Here is an 18,049-nt window from a genome sequence, read left to right as displayed (position 1 = left end):
TGAGACACCGCTGCCCGCCCGCTGAGTGACAGCATGAGGATTATCACCGCCCCACTGTCACCGGCATCCCCGCGGCACCCAGAGACACCGCTGCCCGCCCGCTGAGTGACAGCATGAGGATTATCACCGCCACCCGCCCCACTCTCACCGGCATCCCCCGCTGCACCCAGAGACACCGCTGCCTGCCCGCTGAGTGACAGCACGCTGATTATTACCGCCGCCCGCCCCACTGTCACAGGCATCCCCCGCTGCACCCAGAGACACCGCTGCCCGCCCGCTGAGTGAAAGCATGAGGATTATCACCGCCGCCCGCCCCACTGTCACAGGCATCCCCCGCTGCACCCAGAGACACCGCTGCCCGCCCGCTGAGTGAAAGCATGAGGATTATCACCGCCACCCGCCCCACTCTCACCGGCATCCCCCGCTGCACCCAAAGACACCGCTGCCCGCCCGCTGAGTGACAGCACGCTGATTATCACCGCCACACGCCCCACTCTCACCGGCATCCCCCGCTGCACCCAAAGACACCGCTGCCCGCCCGCTGAGTGACAGCACGCTGATTATCACCGCCACCCGCCCCACTCTCACCGGCATTTCCCGCTGCACCCAAAGTTACCGCTGCCCGCCCGCTGCACAGTGACAGCACGCTGATTATCACCGCCACCCTCCCCACTCTCACCGGCATCCCCCGCTGCACCCAGAGACACCGCTGCCTGCCCGCTGCACAGTGACAGCACGCTGATTATCACTGCCCCACTTTCACCGGCATCCCCCGCTGCACCCAGAGACACCGCTGCACGCCCGCTGAGTGACAGTACGCTGATTATTACTGCCCCACTGTCACCGGCATCCCCCGCTGCACCCAGAGACACCGCTGCACGCCCGCTGAGTGACAGCACAGTGATTATCACCGCCCCACTGTCACCGGCATCCCCGCGGCACCCAGAGACACCGCTGCCCGCCCGCTGAGTGACAGCATGAGGATTATCACCGCCACCCGCCCCACTCTCACCGGCATCCCCCGCGGCACCCAGAGACACCGCTGCCCGCCCGCTGAGTGACAGCATCAGGATTATCACCGCCGCCCTCCCCACTGTCACCGGCATCCCCCGCGGCACCCAGAGACACCGCTGCCCGCCCGCTGAGTGACAGCATCAGGATTATCACCGCCGCCCTCCCCACTGTCACCGGCATCCCCCGCGGCACCCAGAGACACCGCTGCCCGCCCGCTGAGTGACAGCATGAGGATTATCACCGCCGCCCGCCCCACTGTCACCGGCATCCCCCGCTGCACCCAAAGTTACCGCTGCCCGCCTGCTGCACAGTAACAGCACGCTGATTATCACCGCCACCCTCCCCACTCTCACCGGCATCCCCCGCTGCACCCAGAGACACCGCTGCCTGCCCGCTGCACAGTGACAGCACGCTGATTATCACTGCCCCACTGTCACCGGCATCCCCCGCTGCACCCAGAGACACCACTGCACGCCCGCTGAGTGACAGCACAGTGATTATCACCGCCGCCCGCCCCACTCTCACCGGCATCCCCCGCTGCACCCAGAGACACCGCTGCCCGCCCGCTGAGTGATAGCATGCTGATTATCACCGCCACCCGCCCCACTCTCACCGGCATCCCCCGCGGCACCCAGAGACACCGCTGCCCGCCCGCTGAGTAACAGCACGCTGATTATAACCGCCGCCCGCCCCACTGTCACCGGCATCCACCGCTGCACCCAGAGACACCGCTGCCCGCCCGCTGAGTAACAGCACGCTGATTATCACCGCCACCCGCCCCACTCTCACCGGCATCCCCAGAGCCGGATTAACAATGGGGCTGATGGAGCTACAGCTCCAGGCCCACTCTCTAAATAGGCCCATTTTATAGCTGAGGGTTAGGGCTTTCCAACAAGCCTGGCCCCGCGTTGCTAGCCCCCCGGGAACCGGAGATCCCGCCAGGCAAAGCTGGAACGTTTTCCCCATAGAATAACATGAGACCTGCTAATTCCAACCCCCATCTGGTTCCAACGGCATCACAGAACCTCGTGGTTGATCTCAGTCTAACACAAATCTCTGGGCCTTCAATCTGATACCAGGTTGGTCCATATGGGTTCATTGGTTCTAGAGATATTGCGGGTAAACCGATTTTTTCATGTTTGAAATGTCATATCATGGCTGGTTATGTTGTTTGAGGACAGATTTCTCTGGAACCAAATGGCCCAGATTCACAGGACCAAAATCATTTGAAAATCATTCGAAGCCCACATGTAAATGGGTCAGTTGGTTCCGAAGATAATGCTGGTTAACTACCCCTAAAGTTTAAAGGGGGGGGGGGGGTAGTTTTCTCTCCTCACACCAGAAAATGCAGGAACTAGGCTGGTGTAATAGGGGCCAGCCCGGGTAAATCCCTGCATTTTCTGGTGTGAAAGGGGTATTATTTCAAATAGCCGGGATCTGCATTGCTCTGAATTAGAGATGTGCAGACTCGGATTCCGGAGATCCGAGCCCACACGGACGTCATCAGATTCCCGCCTGACTCGGTCCGTCCGCGTGGTCAGAACGTCATCTCCCGGCGCCGGATTTTGCGAGGTTTTAAAAGCTGCTGCCGCGCCCGCCATCTTCACTCCAGTCTAGTAGTGGGTTGGGAGAGGGTGTGTTGGTGCTGCTGCTGGGGCTTAAACTTGAGCTTGACCTTGAGCGCAATATTTTGCAATCGCTGGTGCTGTCTCTCAGTGCTGCTGTGTAGTCTAACTGTGTACCTGTAGTACTACTGTCTCCTCTGTGCGGTCTACCTCTGGTGTGCTGTGCTGTAATTAATTATTTTTGTCGCTGGGGCTGTCTCCCTCAGTGCTGCTGTGTACTCTGTTCTCCTCTCTGCTTAGGAGAACAGTCTAACTGTGTACCTGTAGTACTACTGTCTCCTCTGTGCTGAGGCCTATCTCTGGTGCTGTGCTGTGCCTGTAATATTATATTATATATGAATAATTAAATTCATTATATTATATATATAGTCCTCTGGTGCTGCCTGCACTGAATTTGCCAGTATTATTTAGTTACTCAGTCCACTGTTGCCACTGGCAGTGCTACTGCCTACCTAGTGTACCTACCTAGTACATACTAGGCTGCTATATCTAATTTAATTAAAAAATAATACTTGTGCTGTGTGGGACTGTAAAAAATAATCCCATGCTGCTGGTGCACTGACGTGTGCCACTGAGTGCCACTGCCAAGCAGTACCTAATATAAAATTAATTATTATAAATTCTGCTGGTGCACTGCATAAAGCTACTGGTGGTGTGTAATATAACTACCTTTTGTGGTGACCACTGGCAGTGCTACTGCCTGCCTGCCTGCCTACCTAGTAGTTTATTTTCTCTACCTACTAGGCTGCTATATTATTAATAATCCCGGGATATGGTGTGGTAAACTTAGATGACCACATAAAAGGTGCTGAAATGTTGTCTATCAAGTTTTGGCTTTCAGTATTTTTTTTATGACTGGAGTGCCGCCTCACCCCGCAAGTATTTTAGGATTTTAGGACATCGGCATCCTGCGGGTGCACCTTTGGAGTGCACCCGCCAATATATCTCCCTGCATTTTTCCTATACCAGCCCCCTGCCTTTTCCAGGCATATATAATCAGTTGAAAGTATTTACACAAATACAGACACACCCATGAGCAGACCACCCAACCAGAACACTGGTCACGCCCCCCACTGTATTAGGTGCTGGCCACAACCCCTATTATTGGGCATAATAGGCCCTTGATCATTTTCAGCTCCAGGCCCATTTAGACCTTAATCTGGCTCTGGGCATCCCCCACGGCACCCAGAGACATCGCTGCCCGCCCGCTGAGTGACAGCATGCTGATTTTCACCGCCGCCCGCCCCACTCTCACCGGCATCCCCCGCTGCACCCAGAGACACCGCTGCCCGCCCGCTGCACAGTGACAGCACACTGATTATCACCGCCACCAACGTCCGACCTAATGATCTGGTCCGATGTGCACGGGACCACACATTGGATCTTATGTCACACGCATGCGATTTTGGGACAATTTCACGTGATTTATCGGCCTAAGTGCCGAAATCGCATGGAATCGGCCCAAAATCGCATAGTGTATGGGGGCATTTACACACTGCATAAAAGATCAGAAGATTTAACAAAAGATCCATAGGAACGCACACGGGATCTTAAGAGAAGTCTGTGGTGAAGATGTGCGCTGGCCTGAGATCTATTGTCCAGGACGGACAAGGCTAATTTATGCGCACATCTGACGATCTCAGATCTTCCTAGTGTGTGGGCACCTTTCTCCAGCATGTCTTTTCTGGTAGGTTAAGAAAGACCCCCTGGGGTCAGAGTACACAATGTCCAGGATGTTTGGGCATCAAGTGCAGACCTCTGATAATGGTCTCATCGGACCCTCATTTGAAGCTCTGTGTCTTGTTTTGACACATATCAGTGTTCCTACTGTAAGGAGGGTTGTAATAAAGGTGCCCACACACTACAAAGATCTGAGATCGTCAGATGTGCGCATAAATTAGCCTTGTCCGTCCTGGACAATAGATCTCAGGCCAGCGCACATCTTCACCAAAGACTTCTCTTAAGATCCCGTGTGCTTCCTATGGATCTTTTGTTAAATCTTCTGATCTTTTATGCAGCGTGTAAATGCCCCCATACACTATGCGATTATTAATATTATTATTACCAGTTTCTTATATAGCGCACACATATTCCGCAGCGCTGTACAGAGACTATTATTACCAGTTATTTATATAGCGCACACATATTCCGCAGCGCTGTACAGAGAATATTATTACCAGTTATTATATAGCACACACATATTCCGCAGCGCTGTACAGAGACTATTATTACCAGTTATTATATAGAGCACACATATTCCGCAGCGCTGTACAGAGACTATTATTACCAGTTATTATATAGCACACACATATTCCACAGCGCTGTACAGAGACTATTATTACCAGTTATTATATAGCGCACACATATTCCACAGCGCTGTACAGAGACTATTATTACCAGTTATTATATAGCGCACACATATTCCACAGCGCTGTACAGAGATTATTATTACCAGTTATTATATAGCGCACACATATTCCGCATCGCTGTACAGAGACTATTATTACCAGTTATTATATAGTGCACACATATTCCGCAGCACTGTACAGAGAATATTACTACCAGTTATTATATAGCGCACACATATTCCGCAGCACTGTACAGAGACTATTATTACCAGTTATTATATAGCGCACACATATTCCGCAGAGCTGTACAGAGACTATTATTACCAGTTATAATATAGTGCACACATATTCCGCAGCGCTGTACAGAGACTATTATTACCAGTTATTATATAGCGCACACATATTCCGCTACGCTGTACAGAGAATATTATTACCAGTTATTATATAGCGCACACATATTCCACAGCGCTGTACAGAGACTATTATTACCAGTTATTATATAGCGCACACATATTCCACAGCGCTGTACAGAGACTATTATTACCAGTTATTATATAGCGCACACATATTCCGCAGCGCTGTACAGAGAATATTATTACCAGTTATTATATAGCACACACATATTCCGCTACGCTGTACAGAGAATATTATTACCAGTTATTATATAGCGCACACATATTCCACAGCGCTGTACAGAGACTATTATTACCAGTTATTATATAGCGCACACATATTCCACAGCGCTGTACAGAGACTATTATTACCAGTTATTATATAGCGCACACATATTCCACAGCGCTGTACAGAGATTATTATTACCAGTTATTATATAGCGCACACATATTCCACAGCGCTGTACAGAGACTATTATTACCAGTTATTATATAGCGCACACATATTCCGCAGCGCTGTACAGAGACTATTATTACCAGTTATTATATAGCGCACACATATTCCGCAGTGCTGTACAGAGACTATTATTACCAGTTATTATATAGCGCACACATATTCCGCAGCGCTGTACAGAGACTATTATTACCAGTTATTATATAGCGCACACATATTCCGCAGTGCTGTACAGAGACTATTATTACCAGTTATTATATAGCGCACACATATTCCGCAGTGCTGTACAGAGACTATTATTACCAGTTATTATATAGCGCACACATATTCCACAGCGCCGTACAGAGAATATTATTACCAGTTATATATATAGCGCACACATATTCCGCTGCGCTGTACAGAGAATAGTTGAACATTCACATCAGTCCCTGCCCCAGTGGAGCTTACAATCTATATTCCCTACCACATGCACACACAGACATTCTAGGGTTAATTTGTTGGGAGCCAAATAGCCTACCAGTATATTTTTGGATTGTGGGAGGAAACCGGAGTACCCGGAGGAAACCCACGCAAGCATGACCTCAGTGCTGTGAGGCAGTAATGCTAACCTTTACACCATCCGTGCTGCCCCGTATATATAACACATGGTGGGAATAGAACCCATGGCCTCAGCGCTGTGAGGCAGTAATGCTAACCATTACACCATCCGTACTGCCCCGTATATATAACACATGGTGGGGATAGAACGCAGAACCTCAGTGCTGTTAGGCAGTAATGTAACCATTACACCATCCGTACTGCCCTGTATATATATATATATATATATATATATATATATATATATATATATATATATATATATAACACATGGTGGGGATAGAACCCATGACCTTAGTGCTGTGAGGCAGTAATGCTAACCATTACACCATCCATACTGCCCCGTATATATAACACATGGTGGGGATAGAACCCATGACCTCAGTGCTGTGAGGCAGTAATATAACCATTACACCATCCGTACTGCCCTGTATATATAACACATGGTGGGAATAGAACCCATGACCTCAGCGCTTTGAGGCAGTAATATAACCATTACACCGTCCGTACTGCCCCGTATATATAACACAAGGTGGTAATGGAACCCATGACCTCAGTGCTGTGAGGCAGTAATGCTAACCATTACACCATCCGTACTGCCCCGTATATATAACACATGGTGGGGATAGAACCCATGACCTCAGCGCTGTGAGGCAGTAATGTAACCATTACACCATCCGTACTGCCCTGTATATATAACACATGGTGGGGATAGAACCCATGACCTCAGCGCTGTGAGGCAGTAATGTAACCATTACACCGTCCGTACTGCCCCTTATATATAACACATGATGGGGATAGAACCCATGACTTCAGTGCTGTGAGGCAGTAATGATAACCATTACACCGTCCGTACTGCCCCGTATATATAACACATGGTGGGGATAGAACCCATGACCTCAGCACTGTGAGGCAGTAATGTAACCATTACACAGTCTGCCCCGTATATATAACACATGGTGGGGATAGAACCCATGACCTCAGTGCTGTGAGGCAGTAATGTAACCATTACACCGTCCGTACTGCCCCGTATATATAACACATGGTGGGGATAGAACCCATGACCTCAGCGCTGTGAGGCAGTAATGTAACCATTACACCATCCGTACTTCCCCGTATATATAACACATGGTGGGGATAGAACCCATCACCTCAGGGCTGTGAGGCAGTAATGCTATAACCATTACACCATCCGTACTGCCCCGTATATATAACACATGGTGGGGATAGAACCCATGACTCAGTGCTGTGAGGCAGTAATATAACCATTACACCATCCGTACTGCCCTGTATATATAACACATGGTGGGGATAGAACCCATGACCTCAGAGCTGTGAGGCAGTAATGCTAACCATTACACCATCTGTACTGCCCCGTATATATAACACATGGTGGGAATAGAACCCATGACCTCAGTGCTGTGAGGCAGTAATGTAACCATTACACCGTCCGTACTGCCCCATATATATAACACATGGTGGGGATAGTACCCATGACCTCAGTGCTGTGAGGCAGTAATATAACCATTACACCATCCGTACTGCCCTGTATATATAACACATGGTGGGGATAGAACCCATGACCTCAGTGCTGTGAGGCAGTAATATAACCATTACACCATCCGTACTGCCCTGTATATATAACACATGGTGGGGATAGAACCCATGACCTCAGAGCTGTGAGGCAGTAATGCTAACCATTACACCATCTGTACTGCCCCGTATATATAACACATGGTGGGGATAGAACCCATGACCTCAGTGCTGTGAGGCAGTAATGCTATAACCATTACACCATCCGTACTGCCCGTATATATAACACATGGTGGGGATAGAACCCATGACCTCAGCGCTGTGAGGCAGTAATGTAACCATTACACCATCCGTACTGCCCCGTATATATAACACATGGTGGGAATAGAACCCATGACCTCAGTGCTGTGAGGCAGTAATGCTAACCATTACACCATCCGTACTGCCCTGTATATATAACACATGGTGGGGATAGAACCCATGACCTCAGTGCTGTGAGGCAGTAATGTAACCATTACACCGTCCGTACTGCTCCGTATATATATATATATAACACATGGTGGGGATAGAACCCATGACCTCAGTGCTGTGAGGCAGTAATGTAACCATTACACCGTCCGTACTGCCCCGTATATATAACACATGGTGGGGATAGAACCCATGACCTCAGTGCTGTGAGGCAGTAATGTAACCATTACACCGTCCGTACTGCCTGTATATATAACACATGGTGGGCATAGAACCCATGACCTCAGTGCTGTGAGGTAGTAATGTAACCATTACACCATCCGTACTGCCCCGTATATATAACACATGGTGGGGATAGAACCCATGACCTCAGTGCTGTGAGGCAGTAATACTAACCATTACACCGTCCGTACTGCCCTGTATATATAACACATGGTGGGGATAGAACCCATGACCTCAGCGCTGTGAGGCAGTAATGCTATAACCATTACACCGTCCGTACTGCCCTGTACACATCAATTAACTGAACGCTGGTTGCTGCGACTTCATGGCCCTGCGTTGAAGTCTGAAATAATTATAAATATACTTGTACATACATTATAGTTGGTATTCCTGCATCCTGCATATAATACCATGTAACCATTCTGTGTTGTCTGTTACAGGTTCTGGCAGGACGGTGAACCAGATGACTGGCTTTCTTATTCTTACAGACAAAGGGAGGACTGCGCTTGTATGAATAATAGGGACACTATCCATAACTGGGCTGACGACCTATGTTCTCGGAGCTTTCAATACATTTGTGAAATGAAAATTAAATAAAACAGCTAATTGCCGGGACAGTCCTCGTTTTCTCTTCCAGCCCATGGACTGCTCAGAATTTAAGTCTGATTAAAAATGGATCTAATGTAATCTACTAATGATTGTTTCCTCAATATACTGTATTACTCCCTGATGTCCCTGATATTCCCACTATGGGTAGTGGGAGAGTTGTGTCCGGTCACATCCATACAGAGCATATAGAGATATACAGTCATTTATATAATAATGCCAATCACTGAGGTCCTGTATGAGTGGTGACCATTCCTGTCCTCCAACAGTAATACCAAACCTTCTGTACCACCTTCATGAAGGACCTTCTCTCTGTATCTTCATCATCAAGGCCTTCCATTCTGGTCCTCCAACATTAATGCCAAGACCTCTGCACCACCTTCATGAATGACCTTCTCGCTGTATCTTCATCATCAAGGCCTTCCATTCTGGTCCTCCAACATTAATGCCAAGACCTCTGCACCACCTTCATGAAGGACATTCTCTCTGTATCTTCATCATCAAGGCCTTCCATTCTGGTCCTCCAACATTAATTCCAAGACCTCTGCACCACCTTCATGAAGGACCTTCTCTCTGTATCTTCATCATCAAGGCCTTCCATTCTGGTCCTCCAACATTAATGCCAAGACCTCTGCACCACCTTCATGAATGACCTTCTCTCTGTATCTTCATCATCAAGGCCTTCCATTCTGGTCCTCCAACATTAATGCCAAGACCTCTGCACCACCTTCATGAAGAACCTTCTCTCTGTATATTCATCATCAAGGCCTTACACTCTTGTCCTCCAACATTAATGTCTTTATCTAGCAATGACCGTTCAATATAAAATATGACATTGTAATAAAACAAAAACTAAGTCAACATAGAAAATAATAAAATAAAATATATATTCTATCAAATGAATTAAAATGAATGTTGGATCTCTTCCATGCACTATGTAGAAGGTAAGTCCTCCATTTCCCTGCAGAAATCGGCTTATTAGTTCCAGAAATGAGCACAATACCAAGAAGAAATGAGGAACTCCTAGCCGCTTGTCACGCTGCCCCTTGTCGTGCTGCCCCTTGTCGCACTGCCCCTTGTCGCGCTGCCCCTTGTCGCGCTGCCGCTTGTCGCGCTGCCCCTTGTCGCGCTGCCGCTTGTCGCGCTGCCGCTTGTCGCGCTGCCGCTTGTCGCGCTGTCCCTTGTCGCGCTGCCCCTTGTCGCGCTGCCCCTTGTCGCGCTGTCCCTTGTCGCGCTGCCGCTTGTCACGCTGCCCCTTGTCGTGCTGCCCCTTGTCGCGCTGCCCCTTGTCGCGCTGCCCCTTGTCACACAGGGCCTTATTCCAGTTGACTCGGACGGATGCATATTTTCGAATGGCCACCGAGTGTATTTAGCCCCGCCTACCGTACGGATCGCTCACACCCCCCGAATGAGGTAAGATGCCGACCGAACGGACCGCAAGGGGATGTTTCATGTGAACAACTCCCCCATCTGTGGGAACCTCCCCCATCCTCTGATGGTCGCCGACCATCAAATGATGGACCGAGCGGTCAGACAGGACTGGACGTATACAGCAGTATCACTGGACTGCACTGGACTGGACGTATGCAGCAGTATCACGGGACTGGACGTATGCAGCAGTATCACGGGACTGGACGTATGCAGCAGTATCACTGCACTGGACGTGTGCAGCAGTATCACTGGACTGCACTGGACTGGACGTATACAGCAGTATCACTGGACTGGACGTATGCAGCAGTATCACTGGACTGGACGTATGCAGCAGTATCACTGGACTGGACGTATGCAGCAGTTTCACGGGACTGGACGTATACAGCAGTATCACTGGACTGGACGTATGCAGCAGTATCACTGGACTGGACGTATACAGCAGTATCACGGGACTGGACGTATACAGCAGCATCACTGGATTGGACGTATGCAGCAGTATCACTGGACTGGACGTATGCAGCAGTATCACTGGACTGGACGTATGCAGCAGTATCACTGGACTGCACTGGACTGGACGTATGCAGCAGTATCACTGGACTGGACGTATACAGCAGTATCACTGGACTGGACGTATACAGCAGTATCACGGGACTGGACGTATACAGCAGCATCACTGGACTGGACGTATGCAGCAGTATCACTGGACTGGACGTATGCAGCAGTATCACTGGACTGGACGTATGCAGCAGTATCACTGGACTGCACTGGACTGGACGAATACAGCAGTATCACTGGACTGGACGTATGCAGCAGTATCACGGGACTGGACGTATACAGCAGTATCACGGGACTGGACGTATACAGCAGTATCACGGGACTGGACGTATGCAGCAGTATCACTGGACTGGACGTATGCAGCAGTATCACTGGACTGGACGTGTGCAGCAGTATCACTGGACTGGACGTATACAGCAGTATCACGGGACTGGACGAATGCAGCAGTATCACTGGACTGGACTTATGCAGCAGTATCACTGGACTGGACGTATGCAGCAGCACCACTGGACTGGACGTATACAGCAGCATTACTGGACTGGACGTATACAGCAGTATCACTGGACTGGACGTATGCAGCAGTATCACTGGACTGGACGTATGCAGCAGTATCACGGGACTGGACGTATACAGCAGTATCACGGGACTGGACGTATACAGCAGTATCACTGGACTGGACGTATACAGCAGTATCACGGGACTGGACGTATGCAGCAGTATCACGGGACTGGACGTATACAGCAGTATCACGGGACTGGACGTATACAGCAGTATCACGGGACTGGATGTATACAGCAGTATCACTGGACTGGACGTATGCAGCAGCATCACTGGACTGGACGAATGCAGCAGTATCACTGGACTGGACGTATACAGCAGTATCACTGGACTGGACGAATGCAGCAGTATCACTGGACTGGACGTATACAGCAGTATCACGGGACAGGACGAATGCAGCAGTATCACTGGACTGGACTTATGCAGCAGTATCACTGGACTGGACGTATGCAGCAGCACCACTGGACTGGACGTATACAGCAGCATTACTGGACTGGACGTATACAGCAGTATCACTGGACTGCACTGGACTGGACGTATGCAGCAGTATCACGGGACTGGACGTATGCAGCAGTATCACGGGACTGGACGTATGCAGCAGTATCACTGGACTGGACGTATGCAGCAGTATCACTGGACTGGACAGATACAGCAGTATCACGGGACTGGACGAATGCAGCAGTAACACTGGACTGGACTTATGCAGCAGTATCACTGGACTGGACGTATGAAGCAGCACCACTGGACTGGACGTATACAGCAGTATTACTGGACTGGACGTATGCAGCAGTATCACTGGACTGCACTGGACTGGACGTATGCAGCAGTATCACTGGACATGACGTATGCAGCAGTGTCACTGGACTGGATGTATGCAGCAGTATCACTGGACTGGACGTATGCAGCAGTATCACTGGACTGGACGTATGCAGCAGTATCACTGGACTGGACGTATGAAGCAGTATCACGGGACTGGACGTATGCAGCAGTATCACTGGACTGGACGTATGCAGCAGTATCACTGAACTGGACGTATGCAGCAGTATCACTGGACTGGACTTATGCAGCAGTATCACGGGACTGGACGAATGCAGCAGTATCACTGGACTGGACGTATGCAGCAGTATCACTGGACTGGACGAATGCAGCAGCATCACTGGACTGGACGTATGCAGCAGTATCACTGGACTGGACGTATGCAGCAGTATCACTGGACTGGACGAATGCAGCAGCATCACTGGACTGGACGTATGCAGCAGTATCACTGGACTGGACGTATGCAGCAGTATCACTGGACTGCACTGGACTGGACGTATACAGCAGTATCACTGGACTGGACGTATGCAGCAGTATCACGGGACTGGACGTATACAGCAGTATCACGGGACTGGACGTATACAGCAGCATCACTGGACTGGACGTGTGCAGCAGTATCACTGGACTGCACTGGACTGGACGTATACAGCAGTATCACTGGACTGGACGAATGCAGCAGTATCACTGGACTGGACGTATACAGCAGTATCACGGGACTGGACGAATGCAGCAGTATCACTGGACTGGACTTATGCAGCAGTATCACTGGACTGGACGTATGCAGCAGCACCACTGGACTGGACGTATACAGCAGCATTACTGGACTGGACGTATACAGCAGTATCACTGGACTGGACGTATGCAGCAGTATCACTGGACTGGACGTATGCAGCAGTATCACGGGACTGGACGTATACAGTAGTATCACGGGACTGGACGTATACAGCAGTATCACGGGACTGGACGTATACAGCAGTATCACAGGACTGGACGTATGCAGCAGTATCACAGGAATGGACGTATACAGCAGTATCACGGGACTGGACATATACAGCAGTATCACGGGACTGGACGTATACAGCAGTATCACTGGACTGGACGTATGCAGCAGCATCACTGGACTGGACGAATGCAGCAGTATCCCTGGACTGGACGTATACAGCAGTATCACTGGACTGGACGAATGCAGCAGTATCACTGGACTGGACGTATACAGCAGTATCACGGGACTGGATGAATGCAGCAGTATCACTGGACTGGACTTATGCAGCAGTATCACTGGACTGGACGTATGCTGCAGCACCACTGTACTGGACGTATACAGCAGCATTACTGGACTGGACGTATACAGCAGTATCACTGGACTGCACTGGACTGGACGTATGCAGCAGTATCACGGGACTGGACGTATGCAGCAGTATCACGGGACTGGACGTATGCAGCAGTATCACTGGATTGGACGTATGCAGCAGTATCACTGGACTGGACGTATGAAGCAGCACCACTGGACTGGATGTATACAGCAGCATTACTGGACTGGACGTATGCAGCAGTATCACTGGACTGCACTGGACTGGACGTATGCAGCAGTATCACTGGACATGACGTATGCAGCAGTATCACTGGACTGGATGTATGCAGCAGTATCACTGGACTGGACGTATGCAGCAGTATCACTGGACTGGACGTATGCAGCAGTATCACTGGACTGGACGTATGAAGCAGTATCACAGGACTGGACGTATGCAGCAGTATCACTGGACAGGACGTATGCAGCAGTATCACTGGACTGGACATATGCAGCAGTATCACTGGACTGGACTTATGCAGCAGTATCACGGGACTGGACGAATGCAGCAGTATCACTGGACTGGACGTATGCAGCAGTATCACTGGACTGGACAAATGCAGCAGTATCACTGGACTAAACGTATGCAGCAGTATCACTGGACTGGACGTATGAAGCAGTATCACGGGACTGGACGTATGCAGCAGTATCACTGGACTGGACGTATGTGCAGTATCACTGGACTGGACGTATGCAGCAGTATCACTGGACTGGACTTATGCAGCAGTATCACGGGACTGGACGAATGCAGCAGTATCACTGGACTGGATGTATGCAGCGGTATCACTGGACTGGACGAATGCAGCAGCATCACTGGACTGGACGTATGCAGCAGTATCACTGGACTGGACGAATGCAGCAGTATCACGGGACTGGACGAATGCAGCAGTATCACTGGACTGGACGTATGAAGCAGCACCACTGGACTGGACGTATGCAGCAGTATCAGTGGACTGCACTGGACTGGACGAATGCAGCAGTATCACTGGACTGGACTTATGCAGCAGTATCACGGGACTGGACGAATGCAGCAGTATCACTGGACTGGACGTATGCAGCAGCATCACTGGACTGGACGTATGCAGCAGCATCACTGGACTGGACGTATGCAGCAGCATTACTGGACTGGACGTATGCAGCAGCACCACTGGACTGGACGTATGCAGCAGTATCACTGGACTGGACGAATGCAGCAGTATCACTGGACTGGACTTATGCAGCAGTACCACGGGACTGGACGTATGCAGCAGCATCACTGGACTGGGCTATATACAGCAGTATCACTGGACTGGACGTATGCAGCAGTATCACGGGACTGGACGTATGCAGCAGTATCACGGGACAGGACGAATGCAGCAGTATCACTGGACTGGACTTATGCAGCAGTATCACTGGACTGGACGTATGCAGCAGCACCACTGGACTGGACGTATACAGCAGCATTACTGGACTGGACGTATACAGCAGTATCACTGGACTGCACTGGACTGGACGTATGCAGCAGTATCACGGGACTGGACGTATGCAGCAGTATCACGGGACTGGACGTATGCAGCAGTATCACTGGACTGGACGTATGCAGCAGTATCACTGGACTGGACAGATACAGCAGTATCACGGGACTGGACGAATGCAGCAGTAACACTGGACTGGACTTATGCAGCAGTATCACTGGACTGGACGTATGAAGCAGCACCACTGGACTGGACGTATACAGCAGTATTACTGGACTGGACGTATGCAGCAGTATCACTGGACTGCACTGGACTGGACGTATGCAGCAGTATCACTGGACATGACGTATGCAGCAGTGTCACTGGACTGGATGTATGCAGCAGTATCACTGGACTGGACGTATGCAGCAGTATCACTGGACTGGACGTATGCAGCAGTATCACTGGACTGGACGTATGAAGCAGTATCACGGGACTGGACGTATGCAGCAGTATCACTGGACTGGACGTATGCAGCAGTATCACTGAACTGGACGTATGCAGCAGTATCACTGGACTGGACTTATGCAGCAGTATCACGGGACTGGACGAATGCAGCAGTATCACTGGACTGGACGTATGCAGCAGTATCACTGGACTGGACGAATGCAGCAGCATCACTGGACTGGACGTATGCAGCAGTATCACTGGACTGGACGTATGCAGCAGTATCACTGGACTGGACGAATGCAGCAGCATCACTGGACTGGACGTATGAAGCAGTATCACTGGACTGGACGTATGCAGCAGTATCACTGGACTGCACTGGACTGGACGTATACAGCAGTATCACTGGACTGGACGTATGCAGCAGTATCACGGGACTGGACGTATACAGCAGTATCACGGGACTGGACGTATACAGCAGCATCACTGGACTGGACGTGTGCAGCAGTATCACTGGACTGCACTGGACTGGACGTATACAGCAGTATCACTGGACTGGACGAATGCAGCAGTATCACTGGACTGGACGTATACAGCAGTATCACGGGACTGGACGAATGCAGCAGTATCACTGGACTGGACTTATGCAGCAGTATCACTGGACTGGACGTATGCAGCAGCACCACTGGACTGGACGTATACAGCAGCATTACTGGACTGGACGTATACAGCAGTATCACTGGACTGGACGTATGCAGCAGTATCACTGGACTGGACGTATGCAGCAGTATCACGGGACTGGACGTATACAGTAGTATCACGGGACTGGACGTATACAGCAGTATCACGGGACTGGACGTATACAGCAGTATCACAGGACTGGACGTATGCAGCAGTATCACAGGAATGGACGTATACAGCAGTATCACGGGACTGGACATATACAGCAGTATCACGGGACTGGACGTATACAGCAGTATCACTGGACTGGACGTATGCAGCAGCATCACTGGACTGGACGAATGCAGCAGTATCCCTGGACTGGACGTATACAGCAGTATCACTGGACTGGACGAATGCAGCAGTATCACTGGACTGGACGTATACAGCAGTATCACGGGACTGGATGAATGCAGCAGTATCACTGGACTGGACTTATGCAGCAGTATCACTGGACTGGACGTATGCTGCAGCACCACTGTACTGGACGTATACAGCAGCATTACTGGACTGGACGTATACAGCTGTATCACTGGACTGCACTGGACTGGACGTATGCAGCAGTATCACGGGACTGGACGTATGAAGCAGTATCACGGGACTGGACGTATGCAGCAGTATCACTGGACTGGACGTATGTGCAGTATCACTGGACTGGACGTATGCAGCAGTATCACTGGACTGGACTTATGCAGCAGTATCACGGGACTGGACGAATGCAGCAGTATCACTGGACTGGATGTATGCAGCGGTATCACTGGACTGGACGAATGCAGCAGCATCACTGGACTGGACGTATGCAGCAGTATCACTGGACTGGACGAATGCAGCAGTATCACGGGACTGGACGAATGCAGCAGTATCACTGGACTGGACGTATGAAGCAGCACCACTGGACTGGACGTATGCAGCAGTATCAGTGGACTGCACTGGACTGGACGAATGCAGCAGTATCACTGGACTGGACTTATGCAGCAGTATCACGGGACTGGACGAATGCAGCAGTATCACTGGACTGGACGTATGCAGCAGCATCACTGGACTGGACGTATGCAGCAGCATCACTGGACTGGACGTATGCAGCAGCATTACTGGACTGGACGTATGCAGCAGCACCACTGGACTGGACGTATGCAGCAGTATCACTGGACTGGACGAATGCAGCAGTATCACTGGACTGGACTTATGCAGCAGTACCACGGGACTGGACGTATGCAGCAGCATCACTGGACTGGGCTATATACAGCAGTATCACTGGACTGGACGTATGCAGCAGCATCACTGGACTGGACGTATGCAGCAGTATCACTGGACTGGACGTATGCAGCAGTATCACGGGACTGGACGTATGCAGCAGTATCACGGGACTGGACGTATACAGCAGTATCACGGGACTGGACGTATACAGCAGTATCACGGGACTGGACGTATACAGCAGTATCACTGGACTGGACGTATGCAGCAGCATCACTGGACTGGACG

At 50.2% G+C, this 18,049-nt stretch overlaps 1 protein-coding gene across 1 annotated transcript in view; it reads left to right on the top strand.

Moving 5' to 3' along the window:
- Positions 1 to 10,158, top strand: part of LOC146076066 (C-type lectin domain family 10 member A-like) — a 97,571-nt gene extending 87,413 nt beyond the window's left edge. The window contains exon 10 of the mRNA XM_083185895.1: positions 9,094 to 10,158. Coding sequence (XP_083042021.1) covers positions 9,094 to 9,250 — 157 coding nt within the window. The 3' untranslated portion in view covers positions 9,251 to 10,158. The remainder of the gene's footprint in view (positions 1 to 9,093) is intronic.
- The last annotated feature ends 7,891 nt before the right edge of the window (positions 10,159 to 18,049 follow it).

The sequence above is a fragment of the Crinia signifera genome, chromosome 4, assembly GCF_055691185.1.
Source record: "Crinia signifera chromosome 4, ASM5569118v1, whole genome shotgun sequence".
NCBI classification, from domain to species: domain Eukaryota; kingdom Metazoa; phylum Chordata; class Amphibia; order Anura; family Myobatrachidae; genus Crinia; species Crinia signifera.
Note: the sequence above shows the minus strand (reverse complement) of the source record. Positions and strands in the feature narration are given on the sequence as shown.